The sequence below is a fragment of the Gaeumannomyces tritici genome (assembly GCF_000145635.1).
Source record: "Gaeumannomyces tritici R3-111a-1 unplaced genomic scaffold supercont2.1, whole genome shotgun sequence".
NCBI classification, from domain to species: domain Eukaryota; kingdom Fungi; phylum Ascomycota; class Sordariomycetes; order Magnaporthales; family Magnaporthaceae; genus Gaeumannomyces; species Gaeumannomyces tritici.
This window is the reverse complement of record NW_008804545.1, coordinates 517893-536250: the sequence shown is the minus strand read 5'-3', so window position 1 is coordinate 536250 and position 18358 is coordinate 517893. Positions and strand designations below refer to the sequence as shown.

At 61.2% G+C, this 18358-nt stretch overlaps 6 protein-coding genes across 6 annotated transcripts; 3 read left to right on the top strand and 3 right to left on the bottom strand.

Moving 5' to 3' along the window:
• Window positions 1-223: 223 nt before the first annotated feature.
• Window positions 224-1960, top strand: GGTG_00154 (hypothetical protein; the record flags this gene model as incomplete). The annotated part of the gene is made up of 3 exons (XM_009217895.1): window positions 224-403; window positions 485-965; window positions 1041-1960. The coding sequence occupies 3 exons, from the start codon at window positions 224-226 to the stop codon at window positions 1958-1960; spliced, it is 1581 nt and encodes a 526-aa protein (XP_009216159.1).
• A 366-nt stretch (window positions 1961-2326) lies between these two features.
• Window positions 2327-6311, bottom strand: GGTG_00153 (hypothetical protein). The gene is made up of 2 exons (XM_009217894.1): window positions 3923-6311; window positions 2327-3853 (listed from the first exon to the last, which is right to left on the bottom strand). Exons 1-2 carry the CDS (start codon window positions 6063-6065, stop codon window positions 2715-2717), a joined length of 3282 nt encoding a protein of 1093 aa, XP_009216158.1. The 5' UTR covers window positions 6066-6311; the 3' UTR covers window positions 2327-2714.
• Window positions 6312-7310: 999 nt separating this feature from the next.
• GGTG_00152 (xyloglucanase) lies at window positions 7311-10123 on the top strand (the record flags this gene model as incomplete). The annotated part of the gene is made up of 3 exons (XM_009217893.1): window positions 7311-7668; window positions 7742-8735; window positions 8840-10123. The coding sequence occupies exons 1-3, from the start codon at window positions 7433-7435 to the stop codon at window positions 10121-10123; spliced, it is 2514 nt and encodes an 837-aa protein (XP_009216157.1). The 5' UTR covers window positions 7311-7432.
• Window positions 10124-10882: 759 nt separating this feature from the next.
• Window positions 10883-13938, bottom strand: GGTG_00151 (hypothetical protein). The gene is made up of 4 exons (XM_009217892.1): window positions 13874-13938; window positions 12251-13790; window positions 11530-12127; window positions 10883-11381 (listed from the first exon to the last, which is right to left on the bottom strand). Exons 2-4 carry the CDS (start codon window positions 12828-12830, stop codon window positions 11189-11191), a joined length of 1371 nt encoding a protein of 456 aa, XP_009216156.1. The 5' UTR covers window positions 12831-13790; window positions 13874-13938; the 3' UTR covers window positions 10883-11188.
• GGTG_00150 (short-chain dehydrogenase/reductase SDR) lies at window positions 13664-15543 on the top strand. Its single transcript, XM_009217891.1, has 3 exons — window positions 13664-13773; window positions 13947-14123; window positions 14348-15543. Exons 2-3 carry the CDS (start codon window positions 14007-14009, stop codon window positions 15404-15406), a joined length of 1176 nt encoding a protein of 391 aa, XP_009216155.1. The 5' UTR covers window positions 13664-13773; window positions 13947-14006; the 3' UTR covers window positions 15407-15543.
• GGTG_00149 (hypothetical protein) lies at window positions 15410-17838 on the bottom strand. Its single transcript, XM_009217890.1, has 4 exons — window positions 17704-17838; window positions 16983-17578; window positions 16727-16880; window positions 15410-16622 (listed from the first exon to the last, which is right to left on the bottom strand). The coding sequence occupies exons 1-4, from the start codon at window positions 17765-17767 to the stop codon at window positions 15670-15672; spliced, it is 1767 nt and encodes a 588-aa protein (XP_009216154.1). The 5' UTR covers window positions 17768-17838; the 3' UTR covers window positions 15410-15669.
• Window positions 17839-18358: the final 520 nt, after the last annotated feature.

Genomic DNA, 18358 nt, shown 5'->3' with positions numbered 1-18358 from the left:
TGGAATTTCCCTGGTTCTTGGTTTTTCTGCACGCAAGCCACCAGGGGTCAGTGGGCTGAATCTTCTTGCTGCATCTTTTCGAATAGAAATAAACAGACGCGGCTCGCCTCGTTGTCGCGCATGTGGCTCGTGTCGCACTGCTCTTCTCTCTCCGATTCTTTCTTCTCGTCCCCGCACTCATCGCTGGTTTACACATCCCTCCCAGCAGATGCAGGCGCCCGCTATGGCTTCACCGAGTACCAGTCCCAAGCTGGAAGAGGGCCAGGATGGCAAGGCTGTCGTCGCAGGCGACAAGGCTCCCGGCGCGGATGGTGTCGAGGACCTGTCTCTCAAGGGGGATGACATCCTATCTCAGAATGACCTCGACCCGGCCCTCAACATGAAGATGCACCTTATCAACAATGTTTGTCACGCCCACACTGCGGCTATCAAACAAGAACGAACCGCTCGCTAACCACTGGTTGATTCCGTGGACACCACGCAGGCAATCGATCAAATCGGCTGGACGCCGTACCACATGAAGCTCTTCGTGCTCAACGGCTTCGGCTACGGTGTCGACTCTCTGATACTGCTTCTGCAGTCCATTGTCGCCGCCCAGGCCTTCAAGGAGCTCGGCGGGCCCGGCCAGTACGACAAGGGCCTCAATGTCGCTGCCTACTGCGGAATGCTCTTCGGTGCCCTGTTTTGGGGCCTCGGCGCCGACATCATCGGCCGCCGCTGGGCCTTCAACTGCTCGCTCTTCATCTGCTCGGCGTCGGCCATCATCGCCGGCGCGATGCCCAGCTGGGCCGGGCTCGGCGTCTTCGTCGCCCTCGTCGGCTTTGGCGGCGGCGGTAACCTCGTCCTCGACACCACCGTCTTCCTCGAATACCTTCCGTCGGACAAGCAGTGGGTGTTGACCTTGATGGCCTGCTGGTGGGGTGTCGGCCAGTTCGTAGCCGGCGCGCTGGGTTGGGCTTTTCTGCGTCAGTATTCGCCCCTCGTCGCCGTATTTTTACCATTACGCCACAGGAAGCTGATGTGGTACTCTCTCCCTGCAGCTCCTCCAGAGTGGAACTGTGCTACGGCAGCCTCGTGCCCCCGCCAGGACAACATGGGCTGGCGCTATGTATTTTTTAGTGGTGGCGCCCTCGTCTTCGTCATGTCGGTCCTTCGCGTCACCGTCGTGCGCCTCCGGGAGACCCCCAAGTACCTCCTGGGCATCGGCGATGATGCCGGGGCCGTCGAGGCGCTCCAGGCGATCGCGTCCAAGTACAACCGCCCCTTCACGCTCACGGCCGAGCAGCTCGTGGCCTGCGGCGACGTCCAGTCGGCGCACAGCAAGAACCGCTTCTCGGTCGGCGAGACCCTGGTGCACCTGCGCGGCCTCTTCGCCACGCCCCTCATCGCCCGCTCGACCCTGATGGTCTGGCTGTCGTGGACGCTCATCGGGCTCGCCTACCCGCTCTTTTACGTCTTCCTGCCCGACTACCTCGCGGCCCGGGGCGCGGCGCTCGACGTGTCGACCTACAGCAGGTGGCGCAACTACATGCTCGTCAACGTCTCGGGCATCTTCGGCCCCGTCCTCGCCGGCTTCCTCTGCAACGTCAAGATCCTGGGCAGGCGCTACACCATGGTGATCGGGGCACTGGCGACCATGGCCTTCTTGCTCGGCTACACCGAGGTGCGCACGGCGGATCAGGACCTGGCCTTCTCGTGCACCATCGGCTTCCTGCTCAACATCTACTACGGCACCCTATACGCCTACACGCCCGAGGTGCTGCCGAGCGCGCACCGCGCCACGGGCAACGGCGTGGCCGTCGCGTGCAACCGCGTCATGGGCATCCTGAGCAACGTCGTGGCGACGTTTGGGGACACGAGGACCACGGCGCCCATGTACGTCTGCGCCGCGCTCTTTGTCGGCATGGCCGTCGTCAGCGCCCTGTTCCCCTTTGAGCCCTACGGCCGCAGGAGCTCGTGATTTTGTTTGCATGTGCGATGCCGGGCTGGAAGCGGGGGCGTTGTGGAAAGGAGGGAGGAGGAAGAGGAGGAAGAGGAGGAAGAGGAGGAAGAGGAGGAGGAGGAGCACGGGTGGTCCAGCCCATGTAGAGGCCCGCTCCCGAACGGATATAATGGCAAGTCTTGGCATTATATATTTCCCACAGAGATACCCTTCTTTTCGTTTCCGTGGACAGAGACACTCGATGCGCGTCCATGATTAGTGCGTCTTGTGCATAAAAAATTCAACGTCTCATGCCACCCCGAGGTTTGCGTCCGCGCCGGGACCTGCTGCAGCATGTCTGCGAGGGCCTACAGCTTAGGCACCACGTAGCGGTAAGAGCGGCAAGGTAAAAGTCTCGATCTGAGGCGCGCTCGGTCTGTCTGGTATTTGCTTACTTATTTACATGTGCGTACAGGCGCGCCGCAGTGAGATCTGTCACTTGAGCAATCACTGGGTATGGTAGAATTGTGCCCAACCAAAAGGTACTGAGGACAGAGCAAAGGCCCATAAGCTAGGAAAGTACCAAGGGGAACTAGGTCATGGCGCAAAGAGAGAGAAAAAAGAGAGTAAAAAATACTCTTGATATTGCCACGCCGCCGTGACATTCTGTGGGCTACATGAGCTGCTAGCATGGTCTGATATGAGACACTCCAAATTGAGACATGAAATCCTAGCCTGAGACTATTTCCAAGACGCCATGTCCCGTCCTCTCCAATCCCACCGAGACGCAGACTCAGTCCAGCAGCAGGTGAAAGTCAAACTGCTTGTCAGCCCGGAGCTCGTACTGGGGCAGCGCGGCCGGGCCGCAGGATCCCGACCCGATGCCGTGGTGCGCCCAGTCGAGGTGCACAACCGTGTCCTCCCGCTTGCGCTTGTACAGCTCGTACGGGTGCTCGCCCACGTCCATGTCCTCGGTGCCGTAGTGCAGCGCCTGGAACCCGGCGCCGTCGAGGTCGCCGAATCGCGCCCGCAGCAGCCGCGTCTTGTTCTTTTTGTTCTTGTCTCCGTCGCCGCTGCCCAGGAACTCGACCCAGCGCACGTCGGATCGGCTGCCGCCGTCCTGGGGGTACTCGTAGTCGACAAACAGGTCGTCGACCGCCTCCTCGTAGTTGCCCCAGGCCTGGCTCAGCTTCTTGTCGCTGTACGACTCTCCCGGGCCCCGGCCGAACCAGCGGGCCGACTCGCAGCCCACGAGGCCGAGGCGCAGGCCGAAGCGCGCAAAGGTCTGTGGGCGCTCGTTGCCGTCGAGATGAGCCTGGACCCGGATGCTGACAGAGTCGCCCGCGAACCGGAACGAGGTGGTGGTAAGAAGGCACCAGTTCTTCACCGGCGGCGCGACGCGGTGCTTCACCACCACCTCGACGCCGCCGTCGCCGCCGCTTGCCGTGATAGCCCGCCTCACGTACCGCGACTCCAACATGTGCGTCTTAAGCTGGTGCATGCGACGAGCACGCCAGTCCTGGCCTTGCCAGCAGCCTCGGTCGTTGTCGGTCAAGGCGCGATAGAGTGCAAACGATGTGGGCTCCGAGATGATGTTGTGTCCAGGCTCCGACCGTCGCATCCAAGACGTTAGGGCTCCTATGGACTGGTCAAACTCCCATACGGTGCCCCAAGCGCTCGTGATCACAAGCTTGGAGCCCCCTGACACCGCCTGTACTGTTGGGCAGTGTTCGGTCGGGATCGAGAGCCGATGGACATGGGCCAAGCTAAGGGGAGGCGTCAGGCGGAATTCGCCAAAAGCAACAACGTGCCCGGCCTTGGCCCAGTTGGTATCCTCGCGTAGCATAAAGTCTAGGTGTAAGTACGCCTCACCAGCAGGCGGGGCGGGAAGCTTGTCGAGCTTCAAGACCGCCTTGGTGTGAGGTTTGACGCCTGCGACTGGTTAGTATATGCATACCCGGGCAGCATCAAGGAATCATAGCGCTACAGCCGCTTACTGACCTTGAGGGATCTTGATCTCGCCGCCTTTCACATGGACGCCATCACCCACAAAGGACCAGATGCACTTGAGATGATCGAGGTCGACTGTGTCATAGCGGTTGATGATGGTCACTCTGGTGCCATCCAGGCTCAGGCTCTGGACAGGCTCAATGATCTTCTTGTAGTTGGTGAATCCGGGTGTTGGGGTGTGGTTGGAAAAGAGCAGTCCGTCCAGGACAAAGTTCTTGTCGTGCGGGTCGTCCCCAAAGTCGCCGCCGTATCCCATGTACTCCTCGCCATCGGCATTCTTGGTCCGCAGCCCGTGGTTCGCCCATTCCCACACGAAGCCACCCATAAGTCGAGGGTACTTGTAAAAGGCCTCGACGTACTCGGTCACGCCGCCTGGGCCGTTGCCCATGGCATGGACGTACTCGCACAAGACGACAGGCTTGGTCCAGTTCTCTTCCTCGCCCATCTTGATGACGTCGGACTGCCATGTGTACATGTGGCTGACTATGTCAACCGTGGACGCGGACCCGTCGGGCTCGTAGTGGACGAGGCGAGACTTGTCGACGCTCTTGATGTACTTGTACATCGCCACGTGGTTCCGTCCAAAGAAGGACTCGTTGCCCAAAGACCACATTATGACAGAGGCATGGTTCTTGTCTCGCTGCACCATCTGACGCGCGCGGTCGACGTACGAGTCCTCCCAGGCTGGGTTGTCAGAGGCATAGCTGCCGGCATCGCCACCGATGACACCAAGTCCGTGACACTCCAGGTCAGCCTCGTTGAGAATCCAGAGGCCCAATTCGTCGGCAACGTCGTACATGCGCGGGTCGTTGATGTAATGGGACGTCCGAATAGCGTTGACGTTGTGAGTCTTCATGAGCAAGAGATCCTTGACCATCCAGTCGTAGGGGACGGCGCGGCCAGAGTCCGGGTGGTGCTCGTGCCGGTTGACGCCCCTGAATTTGATGGGGTGGCCATTGATGCAGTAGATACCGTCAACCAGCTCGGTCCTGCGGAAGCCAATCCGCTGCGCCACATAATGGTCGTCTACCGAAAGCACGAGCGTGTAGAGATAAGGACGCTCAGCCGACCATTTGTGAGGCCTATCAATGTCCATCTCGAAGACGGCTTTGGACTTGGCCGTCTGGCTGGCCTTGACGACCTCCTTCCCGTCAGCGTCGAGGAGTTTGAGATGCACCTTTGCTTTGGCACTGAGGTCGACGTCAACCTGGAGCACGCCATCCTGGTACAGACCATCAAGCATGGGGCGGGCGTAATAGTCTTCGATGTGGGCGGGCTGTGGCCAGGCGTGCAAGTACACATCACGCATGATACCAGCCAGCCACCAGTGGTCCTGGTCCTCAAGGTAGATGCCGTTGGTGCGCTGGTAGACCTCGACGGCGAGCATGTTGGTCTTTCCAAACTTCAGGTACTTGGTCACATCAAACTCGCTGGGGTTACGAGAGCCCTGGGAGTAGCCAACATCATGGCCGTTGACGTAGACGGTGAAGCCAGTCTCGGCACCCTCGAACCTCAGGCGCATCTGGTGGCCCTTGAGATCCCCGGCGACTTCAAAGTGGGTGATATAGCGACCACACTCGTTATCGTCGAGTGGTACGTGGGGCGGATCGGCGGGGAAGGGGAAGTCGAGGTTGGTGTATTGCGGGCCCTTGCCAAAGCCTTGCAGATTCCACATTCCCGGAACGTGGACTTCGGCCCACCGAGAAGAATCGAAGGACTCGCGATAGAAGTCCATGTCACCCTGGTAGGGGGATTTGGACAGGCTGAACTTCCACTTCTTGCCCGAGAGTAGCTGGCTCTTGGAGCGGGATGTGTCCCGAGACAGAGCGTCCTTCTCGGAGCCATAGAGGAAAAAGTAGCTGCGAGGCTCGAGGGTGTTGCGGTGGATGACCTTGAGGTTGTTCCAGTCGGGGGTCTTGGGAGGAAAGACGATGACGGCGTCGCTCTGGGCAGACGCCGGCGCCTCCAAGGCAGCTGGAAGCGAGCCGGCGTAGGTGCCAGCGTCAGATTCAGGGTCGGGGGCAGAATCGGGAACAACATCGCTGTCGGTAGCATCGATATGTCCCAGGACATTGAGCCGAAGCTCAACCCAACTTTGGGAGTCTAGGGACGACGTCGACCTAGGCGAAGACATGATCTTCGGTGTGTGTTGGAGATGGAAATGGTGTGTTGAGCCGAGGTAAGAGCAAGGGAGAGAAAGCTAATTGAGCGCCTGCGCTTTGGTCTGCCAGGACGGCCACCAGTGCCTGATCACAATGAGTCTGTTTGAATAGCCAGATGAGAAACCAGCTCTGCAACAAACTGGCGACGTTGGAGTCGGGAAGAGGCAACTGATTGAGTGTGAACAAGTCGTATGTCTCAGTCACTCACCACGACAGAGCAGGAGAAGCCAAAGCCGCCTCCTCCCGCTTGACCACCTGCCTTGATCCTGCACGGACAAGGGGCAGGTGGCCTAGCGGCTCCACATCCACGGTTGATCCTCCGACCGACCCACGCGTGACCCCACGACGCGGGGACAGAGGCATGAGAGGCTGCGGGGAAGGCCACAAGCGTCCACCTGAGTGGCGCTTGGCCGGCTTGGTGTGCATGCTTGACTTCTTAGGCTGCCGCCGTCTGTGTTTTTGGCTGACAAGCACGGTGAACCACCCGCTTCTTTGGTGTTTTGCTGCACTTTTGTGAAAACGTTCTCGGCAATTGAGCATTGTTGTGAGCTGGGGTAGTTGGAACTGCGCTCCGCCACTGTTTCGTTGCTGCATGGGCCACGTGTGGAATGACAGGGAGCTGGCCAACGGGGAGACAAAAAAAAAACCGAAAAATACGAAAAATACAAAGCAACCACCACCTCAACCTACTGTACCTGATCAAAACACAGAGACAGAACACCTACCCAATGAACGAAGGCATACGCTGTGTATCTAGTCATCGTCAAATTCCCTGCTAGAAGGCGACGGCCATGTGCCCGATGGCACAGCCAAAAGAACAGCACCCTTTTACCCCTGGAATCTGCTCATGTCGACACTCGAGGAAGAATCAGGGATAGCCCACAAGGAATCAAGCGAGCGCGGAGGCTTCCCTCCCGAACGACCGTTCCACGTTCCCCTCTTCTTCCGACCACAACTGATGCTGTCCTCCATCGTAGACACATGCTCTGTGTTTATGACTGTCCCATCAATGGCTCCTATTCGTGGAATCTGGTCTCTGTGCACTGCAGTTAACTGCTGCCCTGCCAATCTTCCTCGGAAACCCGGCCCAGCAGCAGAATCACGCACCGGCCTGTCTTCCGGGCCTGCAGCCTAAGACGGCCGTCCTGCAGTCGTCCGCTTGCTCGCGCCGCTGTTCCCAAGCTCTCGGGCTCGGGATGATGCAATTTTACCATGTGCCTAGCCTATATCAAGGGTCCTCTCCTGCCCCGATGCCTTGGCGTTGTTGTCCCGGCCACAGCGGCAGTCTCCCACATCCTCCCGGACAGCTTCTGGTCATTCTTTCAAACAGCCTCCAATCATGAGGATCATCCCTGCTCTGCAACTGCTCGCCGCAGCGGTGGCCCCTATCCAGGCTGCCTTCACCTGGAAGAACGTCAAGATCGGCGGCGGCGGAGGTTTCGTCCCCGGAATCGTCTTCCACCCGACTGCCAAGGGCGTGGCCTATGCGCGGACCGATATCGGTGGTCTTTACAAGCTTAACTCGGACGATTCGTGGACTGCAGTCACGGACAGCCTCGCCACCAACGCCGGATGGTATGTGCCCCTGCCTTTACCCTCTGTCAAGCATCTTCCACTCGGTAGAAAGCATCAACTGACCAGCACTCAGGAGCAAATTGGGAGTCGACGCGGTTGCGCTTGACCCTAAAGACCCCAACAAGGTCTACGCCGCCACCGGGCTTTACACCAATAGCTGGGACCCCGACAATGGCTCCATCGTCCGCAGCTCCGACAAGGGCGCCACCTGGTCCGTTTCCACCCTCCCCTTCAAGGTCGGAGGCAACATGCCGGGGCGCGGCCTGGGCGAGCGCCTCGCCGTGGACCCCAACAACGGCAAGATCCTCTTCTTCGGCGCCCGCAGCGGCAACGGCCTGTGGAAGAGCACCGACGGCGGCGTCACCTTCTCCAAGGTCACCTCGTTCACCGCCGTCGGCACCTTTGCCCAGAACCCGGCCGACACCACCGGGTACCAAAGCGATATCCAGGGCCTGACCTGGGTGACCTTTGACCCCACCTCGCCCGTCCTGCCCGGCTCCGGCGCCACGTCCCGCATCTTCGTCGGCACCGCCGACAACATCACGGCATCCGTCTACGTCACCAACGACGGGGGCAGCACCTGGGCGCCTGTCGCCGGCCAGCCCAAGGCTTACTTCCCCCACAAGGCCAAGATCCAGCCCGCTGAGAAGGCGCTCTACGTCACCTACGCGGATGGCACCGGCCCCTTCGACGGCACCAAGGGCGCCGTGTACCGGTACGATCTCGCCAAGTCGACGTGGAAGGACATCACGCCCGTGTCGGGGGCGGACCTCACGTACGGCTTCGGCGGCCTCGGCGTCGACATGCTCAAGCCGGGAACGCTCGTGGTGGCCTCTCTGAACTCGTGGTGGCCGGACGCCCAGATCTTTAGGTCCACCGATTCGGGCGCGACATGGTCGAGGCTGTGGGAGTGGGCCGCATATCCAGAGATGCATCAGTACTACTCCATCAGAACTTCCAAAGCCCCCTGGATCGAGACGGGACACCTCTCGCAGGATTCGAAGCGCTTGGGCTGGATGATTGAGTCGCTCGAGATCAACCCGACTGACAGCGACCACTGGCTATATGTAGGCCAACCCCTTTTTCTTTTTTTAGTTCCCGTCCCAGTTTGTGTTCTTCCTCTAGCAGGAGGTGAAAAGAGAACGTGAGACTGATACTGAACATATTCTAGGGCACCGGTCTGACCGTTTTCGGCGGCCACGACCTGACAAAATGGGACACGGTCCACAACATCACCATCCAGTCCCTGGCCGACGGCATCGAGGAGACGGCCGTCCTAGAGCTCGCCTCGGCCCCTGGCGGCTCCGAGCTCCTGATCGCCATCGGCGACATCACCGGCTTTACGTACAAGACGAGCGCCGACCTGTTCAAGAGCCCGGCGCGGCCCTGGATGGCGCCCAAGTGGGCCACGTCCTCGGGCGTCGACTACGCGGGCGCCAAGCCCAACAGCGTCGTCCGCGTGGGCCAGACCCAGGGCGAGCCGATGCTGGCGGCCTCCTCGGACGGCGGCGCCTCGTGGAGCGTGCACCCGGGCGCCAACACCAACTACTACGGCGGCGTGGCGGCCCTGTCGGCCGACGCGTCCGTCGTGCTCTGGGCCACGGCCAACGGCGCCGTCGTCCGCTCGCAGAACCAGGGCGCCTTCGCCGCCGTCTCGGGCCTGCCGTCCTCCCTCCCCGGCACCGTGTCCGTGGCGGCCGACAAGCGCAGGGCCGGCGTCTTCTACGTCGCCTCGTCCGGCGCCGCCGCGCTGTACGTCTCCACCGACGCGGGCGCGACCTTTGCGCGCGCCGCCGGCTCCCTCTCCCCGGCCGCCACCGGCGTCCGCTACGTGACGGCGCACCCGGCCGTCGCGGGCGCCGTCTTCGTCTCGACCGACGCCGGCGTGTTCCGCAGTGCCGACTCGGGCGCCACTTTCGCCCCCGTCGCGTCGGGGCTCACCGACGCGCAGCACATCGCCCTCGGGCTGGGCGCGGGCGGCTCCTCCTGGACGCTGTACGCGCTCGGCAGCGGGCCCGGCGGGCAGCGGCGGCTGCACGCGAGCGCCGACGCCGGGGCCGGGCCGTGGGTCGACATCCAGGGCGCCGCGCAGGGCTTCGGCCGCATGGAGAATGCACGCCTGGCCGGCAGCGGCAACGTGCCGGGCCAGGTCTACGTCGGCACCAACGGCCGCGGCGTCTTTGTGGCTCAGGGGAGCGTCGGCGGTGGCGGTGGCGGTACCGGCTCCACCACCCTCGTCACGTCGACCACGACGTCGGCGACCACGACCTCCAAGCCCATGACCACGTCGATGTCCACCAGCTCCTCGGCGCGGCCGACCACGACCGGCGGCGGCGGCGGGCCAACCGTCCCGAGGTACGGGCAGTGCGGTGGCATTGGCTACGGCGGACCAACGGTCTGCGCAGCGCCGCACACTTGCACAAAGCAGAATGACTGGTACTGGCAGTGTCTGTAAAAATGCGGTTGTGTCGATCAAACATCTGTTTGTCGATTCGCCGTCGGTGAAGAGCGAGGCAAGGTGCCACTTAGCAACCGTTGCCGGATTTCTTGTGAATATTTAAACCTTCATATGCCCAATGTACATAGTACTTGAGCCTTCTGAACTTATATATCCTGTTCACGCTTGAAGTTGAAGGCACACTCTATCTTTTCTCACCTTCTTCCCCGCCTTTCTCCCGATATACCGACGACTATAAAACGTAACTACAGCTGCTCTCCTGCTCAGGGTTTGCAAGCCCCGCGCGTGTTCTCAGGTGAAGCGAGGCAGCGAGCAGCTTGTCTGGGGTGTTTCCCTCCCCGGCTCGGCGAGAGAAAGAATAGTCAAGGTACCTCGGGCCGCTATAAGGGAGCCCTTTCCGTCGAGAAATAATCCGTACAATCGAACTCTACGGACTTGCTGCCAGCCACTTCACCTCACGGTGGTTCGGATCATATCAGCGACGGACATGGCCAATCATATATCTCAGGCAGCAGTGGCCGCCATTAACCGGTGTCGGGTATTTTCAAGTTTCTTTGACCTACTGTCAGCTACACTGCGTAGTCCCGTCACGGGACTGGGCTGCATGGCATGACCGCAGAATTCAACCCGCCCTTTGTATGGCTGAAGCGCAACAGAGCCACGGCGCAATCCCGCCACTTCCATTGTGGACGACCGCAGCGGGTTCCTGGAGATCCTTCGCCCCGCTGCCTCGCAGGTTCTAATGTAACCTCCGTAACGGAACGCGAATAAAAATGGCGAACAGGACAGCCCCCAAAGTCTGACCGGTTGGCTTGAATCCTAGTGCCAATATATGTATATCCTGCGTATGCTCCTTCCCATTGATCCCCCCTGATATCTATGTGTAGGTATGTATATAACTCCCTTCCGCCTCGGTTAGAATGGCAAAGGTCCGTAAAAGGTCCTGGCCGGCAAACAGCTCCGCACCTCTTCTAAAAGGGCAATTATGTGCAGTCTCCCCGCCATCGCTTCCATCCATGATACGAAACATGTCGGGGTCCCAATCTCTCTTATCAAATTTGGTTATATGGCGCCATCGCCAGCGAACTCTCTGGGTGGTGGCTCGACATACCACTCCTTCTGGCCTGGCTCATCGCCGAACGCCCACCTCGCGCACTCCACGACCGCCTCATGATACCTAGGTCTCGACGGCAGATTCGGAAACATGTAGAACGCATGGGGAAGTCCTGGAAAGACGTGGACTTTTGTCTCAACTCTGCAGAAACAAAAGTACGTGTCGTTAGTGGTAAGTTACAAATTTAGAATATCCTCGGCTCGCCGAAGCACTGCTCTCCTCACCCACCGCTTTTCCCCAAGACGGTCGGAAGCAGTATCGAGCAAGGCCGAGAGTAACAAAGACTTACCCTAGAGACTTTAGCTTGAGGGCATACATGAGCCCCTCGTCGCGCTTGACGTCCATGCCGGCACTCACGAGAGCAGTTCTCACGGTACCCGTAAGCTCATCCTGGCTGGCCTGGGCGATATTGGACAAGCGGCCATGGACATCCTCGACATGTAGCAGGTCCGTGAACAGATCCGCCCTGGGCTTGGGTGTGACGGGAGCCCAAAGGCACTGCTGCGTCGAGGCCCGGCCGCGGTCGCGGAACAAGTGATAGGGATAGGCGTCGCGGTGGCAGAGCCAGGGGATGCTGAGGACCTGGCCTCTTATCCTCGGGCGTTGCTGCGGCTGGACACCGTTGGCTCCCATAGCCGCACCGCCCCGGGCCGCAAGTATTTCGCGATACGTCACCGAAGCCGCCAGCTGGCCGCCAGATGAGATGCCTCCAACAATCAGACGAGAGCGATCGATAACGAGGTCTACAGAGTGTGCGCAGATAAAGTCGAAGCCGTCGTGAGCATCGTGGTGGGCTGTCGGATGCGTGAACTCGGGGGTGTGCCGATAGCAGATGTGTAGGACTGCACACTGGAGCCGGTGACACAGCAGGCCACAAACGTATGTCTCTGTGGTTTCTGTGTTTAGTGATGTTGTTGATCTTGCAGACACTTCACGACAGCTATCTCGAACCGAGAAGCAGGTATGGCTTGCTGAGAAGGCGACGGAAGACGAAAAAAGTCGACACATACCACCATCCAAGCTCCCAAAAAGGAAACCTCCGCCATGGAACCACACGAGCGCGGGCAGCAACTGGTCCTCAGGGACGCCAGCGGGGCGGTAGACGCGCATGGTGATTGCGCTGCCGTCTCTCGTCGGGACCGCGTGGTCCCTAGTGGTAAACTTGTCGGCGAGGCACTCGTCGGCGACGTGGGCCCGGCCGCGCTCGATCCGGACGGCATTGGCCTGAGCCTTCAACTCCTCGATGGAGCTAGGGATGGGAGGCACGATGGTGGCTGCGGGGTTGTGCGCCACAAAGCTTTCCCACTCGCGGCTGGGGAAGCCAAAGTGCGAAAAGTCCATGGCTGCTCCACCTGCAGGGCTGGTGGCGGCGGCGGCGACGGCTGTGTCCGGGCTGCTGCTGTCCTCCTTTTCTCGCTCGTCGTCCCCCCGTCGCTGTCTCGTCTTGAACTCCCTCCGGGACAGCGACTTTTGCCGTGGGCTTTTATCGACAACCTGGCCGGTAGTCGAGGTGGGCGGCCGTAAAGGCGCCAGGGACCTGGCAGGCCAGGTAGCAGGGTCCCCACGAGACCGCAGGGCGGAGACAGTCATGTCAGGAGACCTCTGAGGGTGGCAGTCTTGGTTTCAAGTCTCGCGGAACGGCACCTCTCGCTATTAGGCTCTTGGATAGTTTCTGAGGGTGGGGGGCGGAAGGGAGTTTGGCGTTTACTTGTACGCCCTTGGATTCCTCCATGCCGTACCGGCTCCTGGCCCAAACCGGGTTGTCTCTGTCACCCTCTTGGACGCCTACCTACGATGTATAGGATGGATGGGTCAAACACTCTCGTGTTCCCCCATCGGACTTTGGCGAGGGGTAAACATGCTATCTGCCCAGGAAAGGATGCGCCAGCCCAGGTAGGGCCACCCATAGTCGGCTGTCAGCGATGGCTACTCAAGATGCTTGTTTGGTCCGTACGTTTTGCCCAAAGTGGAATCAAGAAGTGCCAGGTCAGGAAACCCGCAAAGCAAATGCCAGAAACTACACGCTCTCTATCCGGACATTTTTTTGGGGAAGGCCAGACAGGGAAGGAAAGCCGATGCGCAACTCGCGTCAGCACCTGCCCGATAGCCGCTGGCGAGATATTCCGCACTCCATTCTGCATGCACGAGCGAAATGAAGGGAAGGTACGTACGGGGCTGCAGGATTGCGAAAGGCAGGCGCCCGCTTGGAGATGCGCCTATCAAAGTGGCAGCAGAGGGCCATGCAGATCAATGTTGGATTTGATCGCAGCCGCAATGCGGGTGCAGCGACAATACAGAGTACCTCCAAGCAATATGCCAATGGTGCTACGGCGGCGCCAGCACCACGCATGAACCCCGCACAGCAACCGCCGAACTGGCCCTGCTTTTATTGACCAGTGCTGCTGCTCCAATTTGTGAGCAATCAAGCCCATGCTATGCCCGGTACTTTTGATGTTGCGGTCAAGAGATAGCGCCCGCGAGCGTCTGACCGAAGCGAACCGGACAAAGACGTCCTTGGGAACTGCCGATCTGTGTAAGTGGACTGACTGCCTATAGGACCTAGGTTAGTGCTTGTTGATGGATTGGCTCGAGTGACACGGACACCAATGGGACGTGCATTTCGGGGCACGCACAGGAGGATCACAAACGCACAGAGAGCTAACCTATTGCCCGTCATCACTGGGCTGATCGGGACACAACATGAAGCCGCCAGCCAGACCCCCCGCACATTTAAAAAGGCCAGCGCCCACCCGAGGCCCCTAAACCATGCTCGCCGCCTCGCTGTGTCGGTCCCCTCGGTCGCTTCGGCTGACCGGGACCGTGGCGGCCTTCAGGGGTCCGAGCCACACCAACCTCGGCTCCCAGCCGGGCCCGACGCGCAAGGTACGTGCTCAGCAGCATCGTCGATCAGTCATGCTCCGGCGCGACCTTTACACGCCATCTTTCCGAATGGGGACTGTCGCCCTTTGGCCTGCACGCCCGAATCTGCGCTTCTGCTGCGCACACACCCCCTCCCCGTCACACAGGGCCGGAACACCCACCCGCGCCTGCGATTGGCCCTGTTCCCGTATAATTCTAACAGTCGGGAGGCGCACGCCTCACTGCAGTCCCTTGCCCGGGCCCGTAGTGCTCGCGCGTCGGAGAGGCACATGTCTGGGCAGCCCGACGCCGCCAACCACCCCGAGCACCAAAGGTACCCCGGGCGCCCCACCAGGTCGCTCGCCGGCAGGGTGGCACTGGTGACGGGCGCGGGAAGTCGTGCTGACGACGGCCGCGAGGGCGAAGAGGGATTTGCCGGCCTGGGAAACGGCGCCGCCACAGCGGTCCTGCTGGCCGAGGCTGGCGCCTCGGTCGTCTGCGTCGACATCCTGCCCGCCCGCGCCGAGCGGACGACCCGGCTGGTTCGCCTGGAGCACCAGCAGCGAGGCGGAGGGCGGGGGCTGGCAGGTGGCGACGCTCGGGCGCACGCCCTCGCCTTGGCGGGTGACGTGACGGTTGCTCCCGATTGCGAGCGGCTCATCGCCGAGACGGTCGGGCAGCTGGGCCGCCTCGACATCCTCGTCAACATTGTGGGCACCATCGGGGTCAAGGGGGACGCGACCGAGGTCGATCCCGCCGAGTGGGCGAGGAGCCTCGAGCTCAACGTGTCCAGCATGATGCAGATGGCCAAGTACGCCATACCCGCCATGCGACGCAACAACGACGCCGACCAGCAGCAGTCCAACAGCAGCAACAACAAGGCCGCGAGCACCCGGTCCGGCGCTGGGTCCATCATCAACATCGGCTCGGTCGCGGGCCTGAGGGGCGGGACGCCACACCTGCTCTACCCAACGAGCAAAGGCGCCGTCGTCAACATGACGCGCGCCATGGCCGTCCACCACGCCCGCCACGGCATCCGCGTCAACTGCGTCTGCCCCGGCATGCTGTACACGCCCATGGTCGCGTACGGCGGCGACGACTCTGCGCACCACGAGCGCTTCACCGTCACCATGAGCCCGCAGATGCGCGAGTCCCGCCGGAACCGGAGCCTGCTGCGCACCGAAGGAAACGCCTGGGACTGCGCCACCGCCGTGCGCTTCCTCGCCGGCGACGAGGCACGCTGGATCACGGGATCTGTGCTGACTGTCGACGCCGGCGCCACCGCTTCCACGGAGCTGGTCTGGTAAAAGGTCTTTCAGCTTTCTTTTTTGTTATGTTGTATTTGACATTAAATAACGCGTGATCGTCTATGTAATCTATGTATGGCCGTGTCTCATTGTTCATCTCGTAACAGATTAGTATGGGTATAATGTTTTACCATTGCTCAACCTGCGTGGCACACGCAATGTTGAACGTCTCGTCTCGCAAGTGCCGGCACGAGTTCCAGCAAGGGACGAATCAATCGCTCCTTGGTTCCAGCGTGTTGGCGAGATTGCGCGCGCACTCTCACTCAGCCTCCCACTCGCCTCGCCGCCTGTGACCGGGGGACAGGCGTGAGGCCCGACTTGAGTCGGCCCGGCGTGGCATCCACAAATCGGGCCTTGGTGCCGCCGTTGGCCAGCCACTGGTCCTCTTTTATGCCGGCGAGCCCACAGCCGCCGTCGTGGGGATTTGGGCTGTAGGTACCGAACACGCGTCCGCGCCGCCGTCTATTACGCCCACGGCGCCGGCTGCTATCGCTGGTGCTTCCGGTCTGTGGTGGCGGGGGCGGTGGTGGTGGTGGTGGCGTCCTCAACAGCTGCATGAGGGCTCCGGTCCCGAGGCCCGAGATGGCCTCCACCTCATTCCTCTCGGGCGTCATCTCCCGCCGCCCGAACCGCTTCTCCCTCACGCCCGCCCAGCCGCCGCCCATGCTGCTGCTCCTGACCTTGTCCTCGAGCTCGCCCCACATGCACACCAGCTGGCGTAGGTGCACCCGCGCCGTCTCGTGCGCGTCGTGCCAGTGCGCCGCCGCGCGCCGCAACGAGTCGCGCCCCACGGCGACGGGGTCGACGCCGGCGGGTATCAAGGCCGGAACGTCGTCGCAGCCGCGGTACCACCCCCAGATGAGGGCGAGTACGGCGCCCTCCTCGGCTGCCGTGCAGTCCTTGGGGCACAGGCCCGTCAGCCCGTAGAAGCTCCCGTACGGCCCGCTCAGGCGCGCCATGATGGCCACAGTGCGCAGGGGGGCCGCGGCCGCCGTCATGCTCTGTCGGACCTGGGACAGGTGCTCCTCGAACTCGCGCCGGAGGTGGTGGCGCTTGGCGCCGAAGCCGCCGAGGTTGAAGCGCCGCGACAACTTGTAGGTTATGGACGGCCGGAAGTGGTCGTCGTGCTTCTTGGAGAACAGGGCCGTGATGTTCTGCATGGCCTGGCTCAGCGCCAGCAGCGTCTCGCTGACTTCGATGCCGTTGGGGCCGTCGCCTGGAGACCGGGGGGGTGGACACGAGTCAGCACAATGAGGCACACAAGAAGTATAAATATGCAGCGGGTGGAGCAGCAAATGCTGGCCGGGTCTTTTTACGCACCGGAGCATATCTCCTCCATTTGAGTTTTTGTCCGCCGCCCGGTGCGGGTGAAGTCGTGCAGCACAGACGCCGCCGCCTTGTCGTGGATCGAGATTTTGCCCTTGTAGAAGCTGGGCTCGTAATCCGGCCCTGTTGCCAGGCAACTCTCTGCCATCTGCACACAAAGCACCAAAGTCAGCCTGGCTTTTCTTTTTTTCGTCCCTCTTCTTCTTTTCCTCCCCAAAACAGGGATGAGAAGCCCCCGCCGTCTGCCTACCTCGGTCAGCGTCCGGAACGCCCTCATGCCCGGCCTCTGCTCCAGCTCGTCGTCCCTCTGGCACCAGGGCACGGACCGGCTCGTCGGGGGCAGGTAGTAGGCGCAGTAGTAGTACGGGTCGCTGATGGGCACGTCGGTCCGCTCGATCTTGATGTGCGTCCAGGGCGGGGGCGGGACGTGTGCGGGTGCTGGCGTCTGCGGCCGCCTAGATCCCGAGGCCGCCGAGTGAGGCCGGAACACGAGCTTCATGACGCACGGGTCCTGCAGCGACGCGCACGTGTCGGCGCAAAAGTCCCGGACCGCCTTGTGCTCCGCCAGCCCGGCGGCGGCCGAGCTGCCGCTGCTGCTGGGCTTTTTCGATGACGCTGCCGCTGTTGTTGTTGCTGCGGGGATGGGGATGGGCACGCCGACGGCGTCGATCTGCAGCGGGATCAGGTCCGTTTGGTGCTCGAGGGAGTGGTGGCCGGGAGCGGCGGCCATGTGCCTGGCGGCGGGCGACTCGAAGGGCCTGTATTTCCCATGGCGGCGCGGCCAGTTCAGGATCCGGGCGAGGTTTTCGCTGTAGAGCCTGGCGTTGCTTGGGTCAATATAGACCCCTTTTTCGTGTGAGAATGAACGGTTAGCCAGTGGATTCTCTCGCCCACCGCCCTTGGGCCGGTGGTTGCAGCTGCCTTCCCACACTAAGAACATGCGCGCCCAGATGGATGGTCGGTTTGCTTACAGTAGCTGATCCTGAACGACGCCCTCTCCGGTCTCTTGGGCATCGTTACATCTGCTGTAGCCATCTTGGATATTCCCGCACACACTCACTCGCAACAACCCCAAGGCGGGAGAGAAAAAAAAAGAACGTTGACGCACATGCCAAAAGAGGTGACGGGAACCTCTGATTCTATAAACGAGCAGAAAAATGGGGGTGGAACCCCGGCAAGCGGCGTGTGCGTTCCAGGGTATCGGGGACAGACAGCGCAGGGGTTCTAGTCCACAGGGGAATGGTTCCGGCGGCCTAAAAGTTTGGGACAGCGGGAAGAAGGGAACAAGGCACAAGAACGGCAATCCAGCTTCTCCGTCGCCCAGAACTCGCATCCATCCTCGGCCTCTACAAGGTAACTCCAAAAGGTGACTCTGCACGCGTCATGCACAGCACGGAACCCTCTCTCTCCCAGGCCCGACGAGGCGTTGACGTTGCGCCCGGCCCCGCCGCTCTGCCCGAGCCTTTGTCAATAATTGAATAAAAAGACACGAAGATCATTGATGTCTGGGCGGGGACCAGCAAGACAAACCAAGCCGTCCGGGGAGAGGGGCCGAGCGGATGACCTGCGGCTAGCTGCAGTCGACAAATTGATCTCTGCCCTGGTCATTGGGGACATGACATCCAT

Excerpts from the sequence above, each read along its gene's own strand:
- GGTG_00153 (XM_009217894.1), bottom strand. The coding sequence starts at position 6,065 with ATGTCTTCGCCTAGGTCGACGTCGTCCCTAGACTCCCAAAGTTGGGTT. Across the intron at positions 3,854-3,922 it reads CGAGATCAAGATCCCTCAAG|GCGTCAAACCTCACACCAAG; the intron begins GTCAGTAAGCGG and ends AACCAGTCGCAG.
- GGTG_00151 (XM_009217892.1), bottom strand. The coding sequence starts at position 12,830 with ATGACTGTCTCCGCCCTGCGGTCTCGTGGGGACCCTGCTACCTGGCCT. Across the intron at positions 12,128-12,250 it reads TTTTGGGAGCTTGGATGGTG|AGACATACGTTTGTGGCCTG; the intron begins GTATGTGTCGAC and ends CAGAAACCACAG. Across the intron at positions 11,382-11,529 it reads CTCAAGCTAAAGTCTCTAGG|AGTTGAGACAAAAGTCCACG; the intron begins GTAAGTCTTTGT and ends TTGTTTCTGCAG.
- GGTG_00150 (XM_009217891.1), top strand. The coding sequence starts at position 14,007 with ATGCTCGCCGCCTCGCTGTGTCGGTCCCCTCGGTCGCTTCGGCTGACC. Across the intron at positions 14,124-14,347 it reads AGCCGGGCCCGACGCGCAAG|TCCCTTGCCCGGGCCCGTAG; the intron begins GTACGTGCTCAG and ends GCCTCACTGCAG.
- GGTG_00149 (XM_009217890.1), bottom strand. The coding sequence starts at position 17,767 with ATGGCTACAGCAGATGTAACGATGCCCAAGAGACCGGAGAGGGCGTCG. Across the intron at positions 17,579-17,703 it reads GTCGTTCAGGATCAGCTACT|GGGTCTATATTGACCCAAGC; the intron begins GTAAGCAAACCG and ends CACACGAAAAAG. Across the intron at positions 16,881-16,982 it reads CGTTCCGGACGCTGACCGAG|ATGGCAGAGAGTTGCCTGGC; the intron begins GTAGGCAGACGG and ends CTTTGTGTGCAG.